Consider the following 21,793-nt stretch of genomic DNA (forward strand, 5'->3'; position numbering starts at 1 on the left):
TAACTGCTATTTCACAAAAGTTCTGAACCTACATACATTTTACAGACTCCATATGTTTTACATTTGTTATCTTGTTGTTAATTAGTCCCACCCATCCCTCTTAACAACATCCATTTTGGATTTCTATTTGCCATATATTTTTCAACTGTGCTGTGATGCTTCACAAAAGTACTGAACCTTTCTATTCTCATAGTTTCTACAAATTGTAAATTAAAGATAAACATTTTTGCTAAATAATTATTATATTATTGATCGATTGACTATGACTTTTCAAATCACCCAGTATTGCTATCTGCAGCGTTAGTTCTAGGTAAATGTTGCAATTCTTCAACCATTCCTGGACCTGTGTGTCACGGCCGTTGAATGAAGAGGACCAAAGCGCAGCGTGGTGAGCGTACATATTCCTTTTTATTAGGATGACGCCGACAAAAACAATAAACAATACAAAAACGACCGTGAAGCTTAAGACTATAGTGCCACAAACAAAGACATTTTCCCACACTGAAAGGAGGGAAAGGGCTACCTAAGTATGGTTCCCAATCAGAGACAACGATAGACAGCTGTCCCTGATTGAGAACCATACCCGGCCAAAACATCTGTGTTAGCTGCATGTGTGACATAACTCCTGCAGTCCTATTTATGATATAATGTACAAAGATTATACCTTTTTTTTAATCTAAAAATATATATTTTTTATCATGTGGAATATATTACCTGAACGTGTTTTTATACCTTTTTCATACATTTGTTGAAGTTGATTGCAATTAGGTAATTAGGTTTGCGAAGGGTTTGTGATGCATTCTGGGTAATGGGTATTGCTACAAGAGGCATGTCATTGCGTTGTTTGTAGTACAAGACAGATAGGGAGGAAAAAGATGACGGAAGTGGATGCTGAGTTCGAATCAAGCAGCATGTCGAGAAAAGTTGGTGAAGATTAATGTTCTGAGTGGACAACAGTAGTAGCGAAAACTGGAACAAAAAGGAAATTGTCTAAAATTGGAGTGGAGGATACGTGCACAGTATGAATGATAATCAATTGCTTCTTGTTGGGTTGCGTTTGTTGAGGAGGATGCATATGTGGGAAACCTGTTTCAGGTGTGAAATGGTAAAGTATGCGCTGGGAAAAGTGGAGTCTGTCAGTGACCAGGAGTGGTATTCTTTTGATTAATTGTATTTCTGAAGAACAGAGGAAGATTGCAGTGAGCCTCAAAAGAATCGGAACAACAGAAGTTTTGTGTTTTGAACTTCAGAGTAGAGAACCTGACAAAGGAGTCATCTCAGGGGTGACGACAGATGATCGGGTTGAATACCGGAAGAAAATTCCTGAAGGGGTTGGTGCCCGGTGTCTGACCCGCTGGGTGAATTGTTTTTTGATAAAGAGCAAATACATGTGAAGCTTGGTTTTATAAGATACGCTGTAAGAGCCTTTGTCCCCGAACCATTGCTGTGTAAGAATTGTGAAGGATTTGGCCATGTTTCAAGTGTGTGCAAACGGACAGAGTATATTGAAGAATGGTGTGTAGAAAGATGACGGTGTTGCAATTGTGGTGGGAATTATGATCGGGAGTTCCTGGAGTGCCCTGTAAGGGTGAAGGAGATTGAGGTGGCAAAAGTTAGAGAGGTCAATCAAATCTCCTATGCGATTAAAAGAATTGAGAAAACAAGTGATGCTAGTGAAGATATGGTAGTGGACACACCACAGCCTGTAGTAAATGGTTTCTGGCAGGTAAAAGATACCCTGTGTGCTACAAAGTTTGATTTTGTGTCATTCATTGCCACAGTTATGCTGTATGGCACAAGTCTCAAAGAAGTCTAAGAAACTGGACATTATTGTGGCTGCGGCAGAAAAGTTTTGCGGTTTACATCTGAAGACTTTCACGGGGTTCTGGCACCAGAAGACCCGCCCTCCCAGGTTCCCCTTGAGCCTGTGTAGGGATCAAATCTGCAAGATCCAAGCCTGGGTTTTCTTTTGTTCAAGCTATTTTTGATTCCGATTAGTTTATTAGGCCTACCTTTTGTTCATTGTCCTGTTTATTTTGGGGGGAAATATTTGTACAGTTTTCGCCCGCTTATCTTCACGTTTGCTAATAAAAATTAACTCTGGGCAAGTCTAGATTTGTTGTTGCCTCCTCACTGTTAAATTCCTACTGCATTGCAAAACAGACAAAAACAGTCAGGAAGGGACTACCCAAAAATTGTATCTATGGCAAAATGTTTCGCTACAGTGTTTTCTAATGAATAAATACCAGCATGTTAACTGAGACAGAGAGGAAAGTGTAGTTGTATTGTTTTTACTCTAAACTGTCCACCACTGTTTGCCTCATGGCTCCTCGCTGCAACAATCACCAGGACGCCGCCTCAGCAGGGGCACAACACGAGAGGAAATGCACACATACAGTACCAGTCAAAATTTTGTACCAGTCAAAAAGGGTTTTTCTTTATTTTACTATTTTCTACATTGTAGAATACAAGTGTTGATGTCTTCACTATGATATAGCACATATGGAATCATGTAGTAACCCAAAAAGTGTTAAACAAATCAAAATATATTTTGATTTGTTTAACACTTTTTTGGGTTACTACATGATTCCATATGTGTTATTTCATAGTTTTGATGTCTTTACTACTATTCTACAATGTAGAATATAGTTAAAATAAAGAAAAACCCTTGAATGAGTAGGTCTGTCCAAACTTTTGACTGGTAATGTAGATAAATTATGAGCTAAAATTGCAACATTTATCATTAGGCCCGGGATGATACCAGTATCACAATACTCGTTCGTATCGTGGCAAGGAAACTAAACACGAAGCGGATTTAACTTCTTTAAGAAAACAGCCCTATTGTTGTAAACAAACATTATGTTGTCATCCAGAGTTACATTTATTTGCCAAGCTATAGCTCCCAATATTTTACATACAGCAGGTTTTTAAAGGACCAAATAGTTTGGCCTGCTTTGTGTTTAAATTTTTGCCATGGAAAAAATATTGCAATACCGGTATTGTCCCGGCCCTATTTATCATGCACGCACGCACGCACGCACGCACACACACACACACACACATTGCACATCCACAACACACAACGTTGTGTACAACCAATAAGAACCCCTATTCTCTAGCATCCATGTTGATTTAAAAAAAATCTCTTTCCGTCAGTTAGTCAGGCAGAGATTAAATGGCTTGTCTGCTCTGAAAACTTAGTGGTGGAGCCTCTTTCACATCTGTGGTCTCTGCCTCATTGACAGAGATGGCTAGATGGCACACAGTTCTCACCCCGAAACCCATTTTTGGAGCTGCAGACTATTGCCATCCCCACCTAATGGTGATGGTTAAATGATTTTGTCCTTGGGAAGGGCACCATATCTCCTATTTTTTTTGACTGTTTCTCCCTCGCTCTTTCTCAGTCTTCAACAGTCATCTCCTTACTTTTCTCTGCAATTGCTTTGACCTGCATGGAAGACACAAGAAGCCCAAATAATGTGATAACCTTCACAACACCTCAGCTCGCACGGGCTTGATAGAACCATCATTATAATAAGACAGCTTCAAAATCGGTTATACAGGTACCAGAGTGGGCTTTCTTGAAAAAAGGTAGGGAAAAGGGTGAATGTGATATGTATGTAATAATGTAAACAGGGGTGAAATGGTGAAAGTGCAATGTTCTGTGTTGTTTCACTCCGGTGGACATTTTGACTCTCCTGATAAAGAGCGCCACTCCAATTTTCAAGCTGCTCCCGCCATTTTGTTTCCTCCGTTTAATTCTGTCCCCTTTTCAGCTTTGGGGTGGTTAGCTCACTGTTTCATCCTATAGGCTACTTTTTATGAAAGATCAATGAAATAGGCAGAAATGATGTAGAAAACATGGGTAAAGTGCAAGATTCCTTTGTAAAAGAGGGAAATAAAAATAATCAAATCCACTCATAACAGAGACTAACATCCATGATGTCACAGAGTAACAAACTACAGATTCAGCCTGATTGGCAGACAGAACAGTTTTATCTCTAAGCTGATTGGGCCATTCGATCCAGTTCCAGTCGCTGCATCATTTACCTCTGTTTGTATTTCTCCTTCTGCTTCTCTTTTGATGTTAGTCAGAAGCGTCCATGCCCTCTTCACCCCGAGAAGACCCATTAACATGGAACATGGACACGAGTGCCACGGAAAAGAAAAGAGGAAGGGGAAAAAACATGGTGGGGAGCAGGGGAATAAGATGCTGAATATAGCCCACAGGCAAACCAGACAGTCATATTAGTCTAATTGACATGTGTGAGGAGAGATGAGAGGCCTACAAGATGGACCCCACAAGCGTTTGTTCTTTTACTTAATTGAGTCACATAGGGAAGTTAATCATAAAGAATAGCTCTTACAGAAACCATATGAATTGTGGGTAGCTAAGCTCTTTGAGCTTTGAGGGCTTTCAGCATGACGTACATCAGAGAGGGTATGTACGATGATCAAGGAGGTTATATCAACCGCTGGGATTTACAATAATTGGTATGTTGATTAATACAGGAAATAGTTTATTTCTCCTCTCTAGAAAATAGATATAATATGTTCTCTGGCTGAAGCGTGGGGGCAGAATATTGGGTTTGGAGAGATGGACCTGGTATGTACAGTGGCAAGAAAAAGTATGTGAACCCTTTGAAATTACCTGGACTTCTGCATAAATTGGTCATAAAATTTGATCTGATTTTCATCTGTCACAACAATAGACAAACACAGTCTGCTTAAACTATCTGTGTTTCTCCAAAGCATTTGTAGCTGAACTTTTACATACCGCACTGGCACGACAGAGTCACACTTATGAAAATCGAAGTTTGATAGGGCGGCCAATCTTCTATGCGTGAACGAACAACATTCGTAGCACTTTGCTGTTCTATAGTCTGGGTCAGCAATTGAAATAACATACTAATGCAACTATGAATACTTTGGAAAACCCACCCCTGAATGAACAATGGCAAAGCAATTTAGTGAAATTATTCTCCATTCCAAATTGCACCTTATTTCCTTCATTCTTTTGACCAGGGCTAATAGGGGTCTGGTCAAAAGTAATGCACTATATAGGGAATAGGGTTTAATTTGGGACCTATTCAGTAAATTTCTATCAGTCTGTATGTAGGGACTGTCGCTCGCTCCCTGGGGACTGACTGACTGGGTGCCAATTAGCCCTGTTGTGTCCTGCTTATTCTCGCGTTGCCATACCTCCAAAATCACGTCCTGCTAGAGGCTTGTAATGGCCAGTGAGGGCTAACACAGCATGATTGCTTCCTCTGTCAGACGAGTAATCATGCTTTTATCTGGGTAAAGTCAGGTCATTGGAATGGGGAGTAAGGTTGCCTACATCACAGTCAGTATTCTGAACTATTTGATGCTAACCTCTCAGGTCTCACTATGTTTTTTTTGTAGCTTTACATTACCACTGTTCTGAAGCTTTATCCCTCTCATTGCAGGTCTGCTTTGTGAATCTGGACCAGCAGAAGGTGGATCGTCACGACAACAGCTGCGTCAAGGTGTGCTGGGTCCCCTCTTCCCTTGTCATCTTTCTTTTCCCCCCTACCCATGCTTTCCTCTCATATCCTTTCTTCCCTCTCCTCCCTCCCCCTCTCATCTCCTTTACTCCCTCCTCCCCTTTCCTCCCCCTATCCATTAACCCCTCTGCTCCTTCTCTCATCCTCTTTCCTCGCCTCTCCTTTCCTCTCCTCCCGTTCCCCCAGAGTCTTTCTTAACTATCATAAACACTGGCTCTGTTGCCATGGATTCAGGATAATTAGCCTGGGTGTGGGGGGTTGATTTGTTTAGGTAATTAGCAGGTTTGTTCTGGTGATGACTGCCTATGTGACTGTCATTGTGACTGTGGGCGACGTCTCTCTCTCCTCTAGAAACTGGCCTCAATCTCTCCAGACCTGCCCAAGCTGGTCGACTCTCTGAGCGTGCGACAGCCCAAGGTGAACGAGATCCTGCTGCTCGGCGGTTTGGAGACTCCGGACCCCTCTCACCCTCATCAGTACCCCACCCAAACACAGGTGAGTGCACGCACGCACGCACGCACGCACACACTTCATCTTCCATGTCATTTTATATTAATGGTTTGTTGAGATCCCTCCATCCCAAATCCATCCACTGTCTGACTGTCTCATCAGCTCTGAGTATTACACGAGCAGACAAGGTAGAATGCATCAAACATTGAACTCTTTACCGAGAGACCCATGGGGCGGCGCACAATTGGCCCAGCGTCGTCCGGGTTAGGGGAGGGTTTGGCCGGCAGGGATGTTCCTGTCCCATCGCGCACTAGCGACTCCTGTGGCGGGCCAGGCGCAATGCACGCTGACACGGTTGCCAGGTGTACGGTGTTTCCTCCAACACATTGGTGCGGCTGGCTTCCGGGTTAAGCGGAGGTTGTGTCAAGAAGCAGTGCGGCTTGGTTGGGTTGTGTTTTGGTGGACACACGGCTCTCGACCTTCGCCTCTCCCGAGTCCATACAGAAGTTGCAGCGATGGGACAGGATTGTAACTACCAATTGGATATAACGAAATTGGGGAGAAAAAGGGGTAATAAAAATATAAAATTAATTAAATTAACTAAAAAATACAAAAATGTGTGTGTGTGTATTTGTACCTGTGTGTGTGTGTGTGTGTGTGTGTGTGTGTGTGTGTGTGTGTGTGTGTGTGTGTGTGTGTGTGTGTGTGTGTGTGTGTGTGTGTGTGTGTGTGTGTGTGTGTGTCTGTGTGTGTGTGTGTGTGTGTGTGTGTGTGTATTTGTACCTGCGTGTGTGTATTGTCTCCAGGGCCAGAGGGGTACAGATGTGTGCCTGGTCCAGTGTGCTGGGGGCCGGCGGCCCACCAGCATCATCTATGAGATCAACAAGTTCCTAATCGGGCTACAGTGGGGTCAGGAGAGGCAGGGGTCCCAGGGGATGATGATGGCAGGGCAGAGGCTGGATGATGACACCAACCGCTCTTTCTCATCCATAGAGGAGGACTTCCTCACTGCCTCAGAACACCTGGGGGATGACAGCGAGGATGACGGCTTACGAAACGGTGATTTATTCTGATCCTTTTGAATACCCATGTACTGTATTTGAGTTCAATGCATTTTACTGACATATGTGGTGAATATTAAAGTAGAGTAATGTAGTCCTATGTGGCTAAGTTTGAATAGCATGAGGATAGAAAATATGAAAATGTCGATCTCAGTTACTGTTCTAGTTCACTTTTGACAAAAGTGTCTGCTAAATGGGATAAATCATATATTATTTACAAATATACTAATGTGAAGCACTCCTTTTGGGAGGAAAAATCTGACATTTTTGTAAGGTATTACATTATTCAGTAGCCTACTCTCAAACAGGTCAATGCATAGGTGCTGTAACCACTTTTGCCGATAACAACTTCAATAAAAATCAAAGTTGTTATTGATGTAGTGTTATTATAGCGTCTTCAGTATGTACAGTGCATTCGGAAAGTATTCAGATCCCCTTGACTTTTTCCCCCAAAAAATATCGTTACAGCCTGATTATAAAATTGATTTAAAAAAATCTAATTCTCACCAATCACACACAATCCCCATAAATGGGAATTGATGGAAATTATGTAAAAATGTACCACTAGCCACTTTAAACAATGCCACTTAATACAATGTTTACATACCCTACATTACCCATCTCATATGTATATACTGTACTCTATATCATCTACTGCATCTTGCCATCTTTATGTAATACATGTACCACTAGCCACTTTAAACTATGCCACTTTATGTTTACATACCCTACAGTACTCATCTCATATGTATATACCGCACTCTATACCATCTACTGCATCTGCCATGCCGTTCTGTACCACCACTCATTCATATATCTTTATGTACATATTCTTTATCCCTTTACACTTGTGTGTGTGTGTAAGGTAGTAGTTGTGGAATTGTTAGGTTAGATTACTGTTGGTTATTACTGCATTGTCGGAACTAGAAGCACAAGCATTTCGCTACACTCGCATTAACATCTGCTAACCATGTGTATGTGACTAATAAAATTTGATTTGATTTGATTTGATTTGATTTGATTTGAATGACAAAGTATCGTAACAAAATATGGAAAAAGTCAAGGGGTCTGAATACTTTCCGAATCACCAATAGTCTACATGTTCCTTGAATACTATACTTACCACTGAAGATGTCCCTCGTCTCGTTTCAAAAGGGAACGACAGGCATTCAGCTGTTGTTCTCTTGTTCTCTTGTGCCTGTCAGTCTTCATCTGTAAAAACACTTCTCTGTGGCTGGCTGGCTGTGTAGCTCCTTAGAGCGTTTGTGCCTCGCATAGTGTGCCGTGCAGCTGAGGGCACATACAGTAGAGTAGATCAATGCCTGTCATGATTGAGATTAATATACAGTATATGGCCCTGAGTTTGGCGGTGCTTTTCTGCACAGTGACAAGTCTCCCCTTATCTATAATATGAATCTCCTGTAAGCAGAGATGGGCAGTATTTCTGTTACATGTATTTGGAATACTTATTTGAATTACTTATGAGTATTTTGTCATTTGAATTACACTGGGCTGAATTACACTCCAATATATTTTGTATTTTCAAAATACTGTCATTTATAACGGTTCACATTTTGTGGCCCCCCTTTCACCCTCCATTGCTATCAGAAGTCTGAGAGCACTATAGTGTGATAAAAGCATCTGCTAAATGAACTAAATATAAATGTATATGTAAAAATGACCAATTGCAAAGCATGCTGAGTATTATTCTAATGAGCTCCGCCCCAAAACAATAAACAGCCTGCTTTGCAGTTCATTTTGGTTTGTTCATTTTCACATATGCATTTACATTTTGGTCATTTAGCAGACACGCTTATCCAGAGTGACTTGCTCAACTAAGGTAGTTAAACAACAAGATATCACAGTCATTGCAAGTAAAAATGTTTTTGTAACCGATACTGAGAATTTTGTTGTTCTTCGGGCCGGCTACTTGCAAATGTATTTTTGTATTTTAATTAAATACATTACAAAGCAGTATTTTGTTGTTTATTTTGATACATTGATCTTTATTGCATTTCGTATCTGTATTGTACCCATCCCTGCCTGTATGACTTTAGAACCAACACTGTGTGAAGGTTCTCCTTTGAGTCAATGTACCAGTAATATTCATTATCAGATCGAGCCTCGGATAGGAGGTTGCTCTTTTTTACTTTGCATGGGGGTAAGTTAGCCTGTTCCCAGATCTGTTTGTGTTGTATTGTAGCCTGTGTAGCCAACTCTTATGGTCATTGGTAAGACAGCACAAACATAACTGGGACCAGCTAGGGTTTGGTTGGTAGCTATAGTCATGTTTGAGTGGGTAAATGCTGCTCAGTGAAAGTCTGGTGTTATTGCTAGCTTGGTTAAACCAGAGCTGGATTGTCATCGCTTTTGCTCTGGCACATTGGGAATTTGATGGAAGTACTTTCTAACAGGTCTGGACATGCCTCTCTCTCTCTTTCTCCCCTCAGAGCCAGAGTGCAGTGATGTGGCAGAGGACTTGTCAGATGTAGCACACAGTGACAGACCAGTGTGTCAGAGGGGACACCTGGGCCAGCACCAGTGGCAGGACAGCGAGGACTCCGAGGTGACCATCTGCGCCCCCCCAGCCACCAAGAAACGAGGAGGAAGGGCACCGGCGAGAGCTAGCAGTCATCACACCAAGGAGTCGGCTGGCCACTACGCCACCAACCTGGCCGAGTCGGTACTGCAGGACGCCTTCATCCGCCTGTCTCAAGACGAACCTTCCTTCGCTCCTGAGGCCGCTGTGAGCATGTCCCCCGGCAGCCACCACCCCCCCACCGGCCTCGCCTGGACAGGAGCAGAGGAGCCCTGTCGGGCACGAGCCTGCTCTTTCGAGCTCCCCAAGATCGTCATAGTGCAGAGCCCGGATAGCTGTGAGGGCCTGCCAGAGTGGCTGGGTACTCAAGCCTCTCACGTGGCTCTGGAGCATGGTGTTGGTGGTGATGGTGGTACTGCCAGGCAGGTACCGGCGAAACACGGACCAGAGACCCATGACTTCCTCCCTACCACCACTACCACTGGACGCCACCCCACCAAACCCCTGCAGCGAGCCCTGGCATGCGCTGCCAGTGTCATCGGCACCATCTCCAGCCCACAGGTAGCAGAGCAGCTGGCAATGGAGCCAACAGAGGATGACATGGAGAGAGAGGGACAGAGTGACCCTGAGGGCACTGACTACTCCTTCTCCTCAGCCATGTGCGGGATGGCCCAGGTGGCGGGGGCGGTGGCTGTGGTGGAGCTAGCTGAAGAGGCCGGGGAGGTGGTCTGCGAGTCAGAAGACGACTCCACCACCGAGGTCTACTCGGCCGCCTCCGTGGGGCTCCTATCTGCAGCGCAGGCCTCCACAGCTATCACCCTCCACTGCAGCGTGGCTGAGGGGACCAGCATCGAGGCCTTCCGCACCAGCATTGCTGAAGTTCTTCACAAGGAGGCAGCAGGGGTGCTGGCTCAGCCCCAGGACTACAAGAGTGTGGCCCATCTACTGGAGTCCACCCACAACAGGATTGTAGACGGCATCACTTCTCCCAAAAAGTCATGTCTGGACACGATGGACGAGACGGAGGTGGACAATTTCATCAGCGAAGTGGCCGACGGCCTCTTCAAACACGCGTTCGAGAAAGCGAAAAAGAAAAAAGAACTGGAAGGCCCGGGCAAAGACGTCACTGATATCCAGGGCTTTCTGCAGGAGAGCGTGAGCAATGTGCTCTTTGACATCCTTTGTCTCACTTCAAAGCGGATCGGTGACATTTCCAAATGTGATATAGGGTCGTTTGACAGACAAGAGGGTGATGTCGGCTTCAGGGACTACGAGGCGGCCGCCACCACCAAGGAACCATTAAGCCAATTACAGTGCTTCGTTGGCTCCAGCCAGCCCGATAATTGTGAAGCCCAATGGGCAGATAAGACACCCGTCTACTCAGGGATGAGGGAGGAGAAATATGGACTGGAGGAGAGGGAGAGTGAACCTTATGAGTCTCACAGCTCGCCACATATCACAGAGCAGCAGCAGCGCAGACAAGCTCCGACTAAAGTCTCGTCCTCTATTAAGGACTGCTATGACCTCCAGGGCCAGCAGGCCAGAGGAAACATCAGAGAACCTTTTCCAGAGAGCTTAGCCCACCAGGTCTCTTCATCACTGGGCACAGAGAAAAGATGGATAGCCAGTACAGACAGCAGACAGTCTTCACTGACCCCTCAGTCCCCTTTTAGCTCCTCCTCCACAGGGGCCATGGTCTGCCTAAAGATGGACTCAGAGTCCAGAACTACCCCCGTCAACTACTTTGCTGATGATCTGGCCACCACCGTGGTCTCCATGGCCACTGAGCTGGCCGCCATCTGCCTGGAGAACTCCAGTGGGAAGCAGCCGTGGTTCTGTGCCCTGAAGGGTGCAGCCGGCTACTACCCCGAGGGGAGCTACCTGCTGCCCTCCTGTTGCACGGCCCTCCGCAGAAAGGAGGGCCAGAATGGTGGTGTGGCATCCAAAAAGCACCGGCCACCGCGCCTCAGTGAGATCAAGAGGAAGACTGAGGAGCAGCCCGAGTTGATGGAGTGCCTGGTCAACCGCGTGGTGGACGAAACGGTCAACCTGGATGACATGCCCCAGACGCTTGATCCCTTCGCGCTCTTTGCCTCCGAGGTCACCGCCCGCATCATGAACTGCCCCGAGCTCAATGTGGTTGACACTTCCAAGCCCGGCCAGCAGACCCGCAGCCGGCTGCAGTGTGAGCGGTGGAGCCGAGGCAAGGCCGCCAGCTATGAAAGCATCCCAGAGGAGGACGCAGGCCCCCCGGGTACCCCCAACACCCTAGGCCCCGGCAGCCGGCTGGGCCAGAACCTGAGCAGGGGAGGCTCCATCTCCAAGCAGTCCAGCTGCGAGAGCATCACTGACGAGTTCTCCCGCTTCATGGTGAACCAGATGGAGATGGAGGGCCGGGGCTTCGACCTGCTCCTGGACTACTACGCCGGGCAGAACGCCAGCAGCATCCTGGCAGCAGCCGTGCAGCAGGCGGCCACCAAGAAGAACGGCCACCTCAATGTGAGGACCACCTCCTGTCTGTCGAAGCAGTCCAGTACGGAGAGCATCACTGAGGAGTTCTACAGGTTCATGCTCAAAGACATGGACAAGGAGAGCAAAGACTACAGTATGGGCAGAACTAAAGAGTGGAGCAACAGCCTATTGCCTCCATCTCCCAGAACCCTCTTCTGTATCCGTCAGTCCTCCGTGCCGGACAGACGTTTCTCAGACTCCAGGCTGACCGTCAACTCACCCATCAAGGCCAACTCCTTTGACGGCTTTGTCCGCAATGTGCACGGGGACACGCTCAACATCTACCCCACCAACTCAGTACAGGTGTCTGCCACGGGCCTGTGCAAGTCTGACTCCTGTCTGTACCAGAGGGGACAGACGGACCAGATCACTGACATGCTGATCCACGAGACCTGGTCCAGCTCCATTGAGTCCCTGATGCGGAAGAACAAGATCATTGCGGACCCAGAGGACAGCATTGACCTGGTGGATGCAGAGTCCCAGACCCAAGTGCTGCAATATGCCAACCGCCTGGCCGCAGACATCGTGGAAACCGGGAAGTCTGTCCTGCAGGAAGGGGATTGGGCCGGAGGAGGTGGCATGGTGGGGCGACAGCAACACATGCCCGTGGGGGAGAGGAGGAGGGGCTTCAAACAGTCCCGCCCTGGCTGCACTCGTAGCAGAGCCAGTCAGGAGCAACCAGGAGGGGGCGGAGACAGCACATGTACAGCAGCGGGGCCCCCCATAAGGGGACCCAGGGAGGTCCCTGTACCGGTGATCCACATCGAGACAGATCAAAGGGACGATCCAGAGTCTGGGGACCCGGTGGAAAGGGCCGGGCGCCACCCCTGGGACCCAACGCCCCCTGAGGGGACAGCCCAGTGGCGTGCTGAGAGGGTCTCGGTGAGGAGCAGCAGGTAAGTCCTCTCTCAGTTCACGTTTCCCCTGTGAGTCAATCCCACCCCCAAATACACAAACAGGCTCTCACAGCTCTTCACAGCAAAGGGGCATCATCAGTGGAGATGAGAGCATCACAAGGCTATCAAAGGCTGCAGGCTCTCAAACTGCTTTTGATGAGAGAGAGAGAGCGAGCAAAGAGTTAAAGAAAGATGAGAGCAGACAGACAGACAGACAGACAGACAGACAGACAGACAGACAGACAGACAGACAGACAGACAGACAGACAGACAGACAGACAGACAGACAGACAGACGGAGAGAGGGGACAAGAGTTAAAGAAAGATGAGAGAAGACAGACAGACAGACAGACAGACAGACAGACAGACAGACAGACAGACAGACAGACAGACAGAGAGCGAGCGAGGGGACAAATAGTTAAAGAAAGATGAGAGAAGACAGACAAAGTGAGAGAGAGCTCATGATGGAACAATGTTCACTTGCATGGTATTATTTTTTCATAGTCCTCCTTGGGAATCATTTTCCGAAACACCTTGAATTGTGACTTAATGTAGATGTAAATAGTAAATAGAAAACCATCCATGCGTTGTTAAACTGTTTATAGTGTTGGGTATCAGAGACCCAGCCACATAATGGCTTCTACTGCATCCACAGAGAGAAAGTAGTCTATTGTGAAAGTCTCTTGTATTATACAGACTCACAGCAAGGTTATGAGTCATGTTGCTGTGTTGGAGGCTACAGCTTTTATCTCGAGCTAACCTTAATCTTCAAGGTGGCATAGACATGCCTCTAGTCACGATAACCGGCAGATTCTCATTAACATTCATACAAACACACATACACACACACATATATATATATACTCCCCCATATGTATTTGGACAGTGAAGCAAAAATGTTTGGTCCCGTATTCCTTGCAGGCAATGACTACATCAAGCTTGTGACTTGTTGGAAGCGTTTGCAGTTTGTTTTGGATTAGGGCAATTCCAACAGAATGATGCTCAGATTAAAATGTTTGTCAAACAAAAAGCAATGGTTTGTGCCATCATTCTGTTACCAAACTTTGCATCTGCACTGTTCTTCAAGTAAATGTTTTTTGTAAAAATGTCTGTGGAAATTGTTAAATTGTTCTTGTGCATAGAGTTGTATGGTTTGTTTAACTTTTCAATTATTGTTTTTTGTTTGGCATACATTTAAAGTGAAAAATCTCAGCATCATTCTGTTACCCTGGAATTATCTGTGTCGTGACGTGACTAGCATTAATGTGATGACTGTTATTCATTGAATAATTCCCTACTATGTTTAATTGTTATTAGATTAAATTAATCATGTAACAATGAACTAATTAGGAATTTTGGGCACCAATTTGGGGCACCAAAAGTTGTTTAATGAGTTATTAACGTCTCCTGAATTAACTCAAGAATATAAAGATATCATAACAGTCACTAATTAATCATTTCCTCATATCAGTCATATTCTGAATGTCACAGACTTCGTGAATCTGCACAAACGCGAGTCTTACTAATCATTCCGTACCACACAAACTATATGATAACATGGGTGTTAGCGGAATTTCATAATTCCTTTATGTGCTCATTAATTAAAATCACTCTATCTGTTTCTAAGAATTTGTAAGATCCTTATTTACATAAAATAGACAGGGAACAGTCTTATTAAAAATAGATAATAGTATTTATTATCGTAGCACGCTCCCATTTAACCATAAACAACAGTTTATATACAAAATATGACGTCATTGGTTACAGAATAAATCTCCTCCTCTTGACCAAGATAAAACAGGTTCGAAAGTTCATTCCAACTTACCAGCGCACACACATGACACACAATATCATTTATTCTCCTGAAGGCTCACTATAATTTATTACCACTTTAGCAGACAACTCAAGATAATGGAAGACCTAAAAAGTTACTCACTGCCTTATCTAAACATCTCAGGGCTAAGTTGGGTCAGTTCAACCATAGTTTAACGATCCTTTTTGCTTACTTTATAACCCTCAGCACAAATCTCTCTAACTAAGTTGGAATGGTGTTTATTATGTTTTAATTCCTCCTTGTACATACTACATAATCCCTTCCTTATGAATTAACATTATTAATCAGATATAATAATAATAATACAGGGTAGAGTTTAAATTAGTTATAGTTTTATCTAAATCTAGAAATGATTTAGTCATTATTCATAAAATTCCTAACAATGGGATACACACACACACACACACATACACACACACACACACACACACACACACACACACACACACACACACACACACACACACACACACACACACACACACACACACACACACACACACACACACACACACACACAGGGTATAGGTTATTGATTATAAACTTAATACGATGAAAACAAGTCCCTAGCGGACTAACAAAATATGACACTTGTTACACAAGATGGAGAGTTAAAGAGAGCGAGAAAGTGAGAGAGAAAGAGAAGCAACATTTGGATACATTTGGAAACTACACTCACAATAACCATAATACCTTGCCCCGAACTGCCGCTCTTTTGGGTAAGAAGTAATGTATGTATATTTACGTGTTGAAGATCTTCGTCGGGTATCTCTGTTGGGCCCAGGCCTTTGTGGAAAGGGTTCCGCTTTTGAGGAGGGTCAATTGGGCCTTCTCCTTTGGAGGGCCTTCTCCTTCGTTCTCAGGTGTATGTCTCTGATTGTCCACAAGAGGTCACGGTGTCCTTCTTCTTAGTTGTCTTAGTTACTCGCACTAGTTCGTGAAGAGTGGTCTCCTGAGGACAGCTAATCAGCCTTGTCAGTGATCCCAGAGTGGTGATGAAAGCATTGTAGGCAATTATGATTTGAAGAGAATAACCGGATGGTCCTGCTTACATTCACCTTCTTAGATACAGTACTTGGATTGTTAGAGGTTCCTTAGCATTGAATTGTTAGAGGTTCCTTTGTCTTCTGTAACGCAAAACGCACTGTAACCCAAAACACAGCCAAATCAAACTGTAAATGCGTCCAACGAGTCAAGTTACAAGCTTGATTTAGTCATTGCTTGCAATGGATATGGAACCAAATACTAAACTTTGACTATTTTAAAGTGGAACTGACAGCGTTTTAAATAATTTGCAGATATGAAACAGACTATCATAATATCAATAAAAAATATAAAATTCCCAGTTTATGCTTCAAAACCAACTTTATAAGAGTTTCAAAAGTAATAGGTTCTATTTGACTCAAAATTCCATGACGGACAGTAAGCCATTGTTGTCAGAATATATGGTAGTCCAAAAAAAATAGGTTGTAAATCACAGCTGGCCTGGTACATTGTTTGCTTTCTCCACCAATTTGGGATGCACTATTTAAGTTTCCATGTCAATATAATCAAACTAGCAAGGGCAATGATCACAAGCCAGGAATAATGACTAACAGGCTAATGGACATGTGTCAAACATAAGGCCCGTGGGCCCAAACATAAGGCCCGTGGGCCCTCTACTTCATGAAATTACTACCTGATGTGCTCGCATCGGTGAATTCAACTTCAATTGCTTTCGTGTGTCCCGTTTCCAGCGTGCAGCGGAGGGAAAGTATACAGACCACGTGCCACAGTCCTAGCTAGGCTACTAAAATGTTGCTGTCTGGCTTGGGTTTTAAAAGCTTGACAATGAACAACCAAAGAACTAAACCTGCAACAAACCACCATGCAAAGGAGAAACATGTAGCCTATTACAACAACATTAGAGCAGTAGCCTAGAGTGGCTACACTGCTACAATACATTTTGTGTGCACCATACAGGAATGCTGCATTCAACCACACCGATGCTCCATGCTGTACAAAAAAACAAACCATGTTTTAAGTTTAAACGTTACAACAATTTATAGCTACGTTTTTGTTATTTGGAAGTATTCAATACTATTGATTAAGGTTGCATCATATTATGCACATCTACAAGCAGGGAAGCAAAAGCAAATATTACTTATCTCTTCTTTTGTTTTAATGTTAAAATTATATTTACATCATCCTATGTACATCAGTGGACATTATCATTTTTTCAAATAAAACAATGGCCAGTTTGGGTCGCAGTTGCACGTAAAAAAATAATAATGCCCACTTATGTATATAGGATGTACATAGGTCTGGCCCGCAAAATCGTTTTTTAAAATTATGGCCCGTGTGCTGATTGAGTTTGACACCCCTGGGCTAGCCTATCTATTTATTTGAAATAAAACAATGACTACGAGGTTAAAGTGCAGCCTGATTTGAGGATATTTTCATCCATATTGGGTGAACAGTTTAAAAATTACAGCACTTTCTATACATAGTCCCCCCATTTTAGAGGAGCAAAGTGTTGGATTAGGACAAATTCACTTATGTGTATTAAAGTAGTAAAAAGTGACGTATTTGGTCCCATATTCATAGCATGCAATGACTACATCAAGCTTGTGACTCATTTGCTGTTTGTTTTTGTTTTGGTTGTGTTTCAGATTATTTTGTTCCCAGTAGAAACTCATGGTAAATAATGTATTGTGTCATTTTGGAGTCACTTTTATTGTAAAGAAGAATAGAATATGTTTCTAAACACTTCTACATGAATGTGGATTCTACCATGATTACAGATAATCCTTAATGAATTGTGAATAATGATAAGTGAGAAAGTTATAGACGCACATATATCATACCCCCCCAAAAATGCTAAAAATGTAATGGTGAGAGGTAAGAGGTAATGTCTTGGGGGTATGATATTTGTGCGTCTGTAATCCAAACGTATGGAGTATAGAGCCAAAATAAGAAAAAATGCTTCACTGTCCCAATAAGTACAGAGGGCACCGTAAAAGGTGACATTTTACTTGATCTCAAATTTTTTTAAGTATAGACACACATTTTTTTAAATTACTTCCCTGTCCAAATACATATGGATGGAAGTGTATATCACACATACAGTATATTATGTATATAAGAGACACAGGCTACATACAACAGTGGCATCATGTTGTCCTGTAATTTGGGTCTGACATTTCACTCAGAGGAAAATTGTGTAACAGGGACTCAGTAAGGTGAGAAGATTCACACAGACCGTCTTGGTAACGTGAGAGTGGCCTTTAGGGGAGCAGTGAAGTGTGAATATACACACTGCAGGGAGGCCTTGTACTGGAGGAGGTGGGCCCCACAAGGAGGAGGTTACAGAAAACTTCCAAAGTACTTCAGGTCACTTTATTGGTGTTCCGGGAAATAGTTGCTCATCTTGAGCTCATCAGCTAAGCGACAAACATTTGCAGACCACGTTGACATGCTGTAGATGACAACACAAGGTCTCACAAATAGATAGAGCAGATAAAATATAAAGTGAAGTGTTTAGAAAGGAAAATAAACAATGGTGTTTAAATACTTTGGAGGTAATTGACAAAACAAACATAGTATCATATACAGGTAACTGCCAAAATAAAGGAAACACCAATAGGGTGTTGGGCCATCACAAGCCAGAACAGCTTCAGTGCACCTTGGCATATATTCTACAAGTGTCTGGAACTCTATCGGAGGGATGCAACACTATTCTTCCACGAGAAATTCCATAATTTGGTGTTTTGCTCCAGAATCTCCCAAAAGTGTTGCTTAATTGCTTAACTAACTCATGAACCCAACCTGTGTGGAAGCACCTGCTTTCAATATAATTTACTCAAGTGTTTCCAGTATTTTGGCAGTTTCCTGTAGATTGGATTGACACATGCAATAAATTAAATTAAAAGGAAAATAGTTGGAAGAGATTTATATTTAAGCTGCTTAATGATTGCAGGGTTTGCTGGTTTTTCACTTAACACTTAATAAACTCCAATTAGGGAACAATTCATCTCCATCTGGGTCTTTCCCTGGTGAAAACGTGAGGCTCATTGACATTGACAAATAACACCATAACCCACTATGGGAATCTGGCAGCTTTCAATCATCTAATCAGGATTTAAATTAATCAGTTTCTCTGTTGCATTAAAAAACCAGCCAACACTGCAGCCTTTCATGTAATTTTTTAATCATGGTTAATTTGGATAGGCACAAATACAAAACATACTTTACACAACTAAAGGACCTGGGTTATCCACCCTCTATAAAAGAGGCCCATATTTTAGAAAGGCCAATACTTGGTGGTGGTGGGGGGTTGTATGTAATATGTGATGAACAGGATTTCATGGTCCCAACACAAATGTAGAATGTATATAGTCACAGTACGTAGCACACTTTAAAAAAAAACGACATTCTCGAATCAAGAAATGTACAATCTGTATCCCCTGAACAAGAATAGAACCAAATCAATAAATGAGGGGAAAGATCACATCAGAGGGGTTGAGCTCCTCCCAGTCTCCCAGCCTATCACATCGTATGTACACTCTTAGAAAAAAATGACTAACTAGAACCATTAAAGGTTCACTTTATGAACCACTTTATGAATCATTTTTCTAAGAGTGTATACAGTAGGTGACCCTGCTGTTTGCTCTCCCCAGCTGTGAGAGAGACAGGACGGCAGTGCCCTCTGCGGCCGCTGCAGTACCCACTGTAGGTGAGCAAAACAAGCGCTCTCTGAGTGCTAGCAGTGAGGACAGTTCAGGAAGCTGGTCCCAGATCGCCCCCGACGACGACCCCCACGAGGAGACCAGTAGTTTTATCCAGCTGAGCGAGGGGTCAGTAACCTTGGCAACCAACTGCTGCTCCGTCCCATCATGCACTGCTCCGAGCACTCCTACCGCTACTACTGCCCTCGCCGTCCGTCGCCCTCTCATCAGCCCATTGCTGCTCACACTCACTCTTTGCTGTCCTGTGCCAGTCTTCGGCTCTTGCGGCTTCAGTGGAATAGCTGTATGCCCAGGGGCTTTCCTCTCACTGGTAGAGAGCTCACCTAGTGCACTGAGCCCCACTCCAGAGCCAGCGTGGTGTAGAGCTCTGGGGGCCTGCAGCCTGCGCTGCAGCCGCAGTAGCATAGGCATGACGTCACACTGCTTCTCACACATTAAAGGCCCACAGAACATTAGCTTTATCATTCCCTGCTTCAGCTACTGTAGTGCCATTTCTCAGTTCCACTAGCTAGCCTCATACTGACACACAGCCAAGCCAAAAACCTGAGGTAGTTAGTCTATTACTGCCATTCCTCTAAGCCAGGAGAAATGAGACCAGGGTATAGATAACAAAGAGTGGGGTGGATACGTTTCTAGGCTCCAGAGGACTAGGAGGAGGGCTGTGTGGCTGGTTGGCTTCAGCTTGGCAGTAGTGGTGATGAAATGTGTGCTGCTTGCTGCTTTTACCTGCCAGCGTAGACAGCTGTGGCATAAACGGACACCTGGTGGCTGTTGCCTTCCTGACCACATCATCCCCGATTAACTCCATGGTGACACTGCTGACACTGGACATGGTCGCCCACTCCGCCCAACTGCTCAATCTTTCCACACCCCTCATCTCCACAAGGAAGGGCCCATTGCCAGTCTGGCTCTCTCTTCCAGCCCAGCCATCCTGATCAGCTGCAGCTGCGGTTTCTATGTTAATCACCAGCTAATGAACAACATTGCTCGCTTCACCGCAGCTCCTTATTGTTCCATTCACAAGTCACTGATCGTGTCGCCTTTCGAGAGACAGGATATGAGTTTTAGTTCTGTTTGGATTTGCAGGAACGGGAACAGCAGCACGTCTAGCCTGGGTCTGGCAGACCTGGAGGGCTTCTCTGACATCCCCACTCAGAGCACAGTAAACAGGTAACTGATAACTCCTAACGACATGCAAACAACACTCCTACAACACAGTGCTGAGGCTTTAAACAAGGCCCTTTGAACAGGAGAATTCAGTCTCATAGGCTCCAGTCTGATTCTCTCTCTAGTCTCTACCCTGTTTTATGAAGTGTGTACTTGTTCACTCCAACTCATGAAGAGATCAACCGATGTAGGAAATGTGGTGGATGCTACATCCGGCTACCTACCCCATGCATACACTAATTAAATGTTTTTAAATCCATGACAGGGAATAAGTTCACACTTACAGCTAGATGAACTAAGCGTTTGCACCTATTTTTTATAAAGGAAATTAAACATTCAGGACAGAACAAAAAGGTAAGGAGAAAGATTAAGATCAACAGAAAGGTGTAAAATGAAACATTTTTCTTTGTTTTGGTCTGTTATCAGTTATCCCTTACTGAAAAAAATTGATGCTTAGTAAATCTGGCCTAAGGGTAGAAAGTGAGAATCTGAATGCCACCTACTGTATTGTCTTAATGTTCATGCTCTTTGTTCTCAGTGAGGAGGCGGAGAAGGGTTACCTAAGGGAGAGCAAGGAGAACGTAGACGGTGAGTAGCGTCACCCTGTCTGAGTCATACACACACACACACTACATCCCACTGTCTCAGTTCCATGTCATTACTGTCTACATTATATGTCACAAAGGAAACTCAACTCTCGCTGTCTCCCCTACTGTCTCATCTTTGTTCTCATTCGTCTTCACGATAACCTCTATTCAACCTCTTCACTGAGTATTGTATGAGTCACTCACATTATCTATCTATGGCTACTTGGTGTGACTAATTCCCAAGATGCTGGAGCTTCAAAAGCAATTTAATGTGTAACTCAAATGTGGAAATGGTAAATATATCACTGCTTTATCTCTGCAGTGCTGCCACTTAAGCATTTTAGGTCAGTATAACAGCCTTATATATAGTGTTGTGGAAGCTACTTTAAAAATATAGTTTACCAAGCTAAAAATTACTTCACACTGGAAGAAGTTAAGCTACCCTTAAGCAAAATATACAGTTGAAGTCGGAAGTTTACATACACCTTAGCCAA

At 43.9% G+C, this 21,793-nt stretch overlaps 1 protein-coding gene across 8 annotated transcripts in view; it reads left to right on the top strand.

Moving 5' to 3' along the window:
* LOC139548563 (A-kinase anchor protein SPHKAP-like) overlaps positions 1-21,793 on the top strand; it is a 179,076-nt gene that overhangs the window by 153,740 nt on the left and 3,543 nt on the right. For 4 of the 8 annotated variants that reach the window (XM_071358292.1, XM_071358295.1, XM_071358293.1 and 1 more), the window contains 8 exons: positions 4,092-4,190; positions 5,451-5,510; positions 5,880-6,023; positions 6,785-7,037; positions 9,490-12,985; positions 19,477-19,653; positions 20,632-20,715; positions 21,251-21,300. In XM_071358292.1, coding sequence (XP_071214393.1) covers positions 4,092-4,190; positions 5,451-5,510; positions 5,880-6,023; positions 6,785-7,037; positions 9,490-12,985; positions 19,477-19,653; positions 20,632-20,715; positions 21,251-21,300 — 4,363 coding nt within the window. The remainder of the gene's footprint in view (positions 1-4,091; positions 4,191-5,450; positions 5,511-5,879; positions 6,024-6,784; positions 7,038-9,489; positions 12,986-19,476; positions 19,654-20,631; positions 20,716-21,250; positions 21,301-21,793) is intronic. The other 4 variants (XM_071358296.1, XM_071358298.1, XM_071358297.1 and 1 more) reach the window with 2 other exon arrangements.

This window comes from Salvelinus alpinus, chromosome 21, assembly GCF_045679555.1.
Source record: "Salvelinus alpinus chromosome 21, SLU_Salpinus.1, whole genome shotgun sequence".
Lineage (NCBI taxonomy): Eukaryota > Metazoa > Chordata > Actinopteri > Salmoniformes > Salmonidae > Salvelinus > Salvelinus alpinus.